The sequence below is a fragment of the Penaeus vannamei genome, chromosome 16, assembly GCF_042767895.1.
Source record: "Penaeus vannamei isolate JL-2024 chromosome 16, ASM4276789v1, whole genome shotgun sequence".
NCBI classification, from domain to species: Eukaryota; Metazoa; Arthropoda; class Malacostraca; order Decapoda; family Penaeidae; genus Penaeus; species Penaeus vannamei.
The window spans coordinates 41,751,140-41,753,639 of NC_091564.1; the positions used below are offsets into that span (position 1 = coordinate 41,751,140).

General features: G+C 56.3%; 1 protein-coding gene across 1 annotated transcript in view; it reads right to left on the reverse strand.

Annotated features, from left to right (window-relative positions):
* Positions 1-2,461: 2,461 nt before the first annotated feature.
* LOC138864480 (proteoglycan 4-like) overlaps positions 2,462-2,500 on the reverse strand; it is a 2,151-nt gene continuing 2,112 nt past the window's right edge. The window contains exon 3 of the mRNA XM_070131614.1: positions 2,462-2,500. This exon is cut by the window's right edge and continues 317 nt beyond it. Within this exon, the coding sequence (XP_069987715.1) occupies positions 2,462-2,500 (39 nt within the window).

Here is a 2,500-nt window from a genome sequence, read left to right on the forward strand (position 1 = left end):
GAAGCCACGCCCCCTCCCCCTCCTCCCGAAGCCACGCCCCCTCCTCCACCCCTCCCGAAGCCACACCCCCCTCCTCCCGAAGCCACGCCCCCTCCTCCACACCCCCTCCCGAAGCCACGCCCCTCTCCTCCCGAAGCCACGCCCCCCTCCTCCACCCCTCCCGAAGCCTAGCCCCCTCCTCCCGAAGCCACCCCTCTCCCATTCCCCCTCCCGAAGCCACGCCCCCCTCCCCCTCCACCCGAAGCCCGCTCTCTCCTCCCACCCCTCCCGAAGCCACGCCCCCCTCCTCCACCCCCCTCCCGAAGCCACGCCCCCTCCTTCACCCCTCTCCCCACCACCCTCCCGAAGCCACGCTCCCCTCCTCCACCCCCCTCCCGAAACCACGCCCCCCTCCTCCACCCCCACTCCCGAAGCCACGCCCCCTCTCCCCCTCCCGAAGCCGCCCCCCTTCCTCCCCCTCCCGAAGCCACGCCCCTCCTCCACCCTCTCCCGAAGCCACGCCCTCCTCCCCCCCCTCCCGAAGCCGCCCCCCTCCCCCCTCCTCCCGAAGCCACCGCCCCCTCCTCCACCCCTCCCCCCCCCAAGCCACGCCCCCCCTCCCCCTCCTCCCGAAGCCACGCCCCCTCCTCCACCCCTCTCCCCCCCCTCCCGAAGCCGCCCCCCCCCTGAACCCATCCCGAAGCCACGCCCCCTCCTCCACCCCCTCCCAGCCGCCCCCTCCTCCACCCCCTCTCCCGAAGCCCCCCCTCCTCCACCCCCTCCCACCCGCCCCCCTCCTCCACCCCCTCCCAGCCACGCCCCCTCTCCCCCCCCCGGCCACGCCCCTCCTCCACCCCTCTCCCGAAGCCACTCGCCCCCTCCTCCCCCTCCCGAAGCCACGCCCCCTCCTCCACCCCCTCCCGAAGTCACTTCCCCCCCCCCCCTCCCGACACTCCATGGCCGTGGGACTGTAATGGCGACACTTGCATGATTCTTATCGAATAGTTTTATAGCTCTCTCTTGCTCTTATTAATATGAGTACCATTACTGATTTTTTTTTTCGGTTGTTAAGATCAGGATGTTCTGTATGTTCGAATGTAACTGTGATCTTAGTCTAATGAATGTTGTTAGACGTACGGCATATGAACGGTGTACAACTTATGAACAGTGTACGGCATATGAATGGTATATAACATATGAACGGTGTACGGCATATGAACAGTGTACGGCATATGAACGGTGTACGGCATATGACTGGTGTACAACATATGAACAGTGTACAACATATGAACAGTGTACGGCACATGAACAGTGTACGGCATATGACTGGTGTACAACATATGAACAGTGTACAACATATGAACAGTGTACGGCACATGAACGGTGTACGGCACATGAACATTGTACGGGATATGAACAGTGTACGGCACATGAACAGTACACGACACATGAAAGGCATACGAAATAACATACAATATACAGTTGACCATAACTCGCCTTTGTTATTCTGTTCTTTCTATGAGAGCATTATGAACAAGGGTGGATCCCTCTGACCCACATCCAGACACCAGGCATCGGCGCTCGTACACACACACACACACACACACACACACACACACACACACACACACACACACACACACACACATACACACATATATACATTCACATACACACACACACACACACACACACACACATACACACACACATATACACATACACACACACACACACACACACACACACACACACACACACACACACACACACACACACACACACACACATACACACATACACACACACATACACACATACATACATTCACATACACACACACACACACACACACGAACACACACACCCACACATATACACATACATACATTCACACACACACACACACACACACACACATACACACATACATACATTCACATGCACACACACACACACACACACACACACACACACACACACACACACACACACACAGCCACGCACACACACGCACGCACACACACACACACACACACACACACACACACACACACACACACACACATACATACATTCACATACATACACACACACACACACACACACAAACACACCCACACACACACACACACACACACACACACACACACACACACACACACACACACACACACACACACACACACACAGCCACGCACACATGAGTGTATTGCGCCACGCTATTGTTCAGTTGTTGCTCTCATTAAGCTACTTGTTCCCTGTACCTCCTCCTCCGCCACCTTCCATGGGGTCTGTGGCGGTGGTGGTCAGGTGGTATTTTGTGGTGGTATTTGGGCTGGTGGTATTGCCTTGGGTATTATGGCTTTGGGGAGCTTCTGTTGGTGTTGGGTTTTGGTTGGTGTTGTTTTGGGGGTGTCTTGGGTTTGGTTAGGCTGTGTTGGTATTGTTGTTGTTGTTGTTTTTTGGGGTCGTGGTTCTTTTAGGTATCATGGTTTGCTTCTGTTGGTATTGGTGTTTT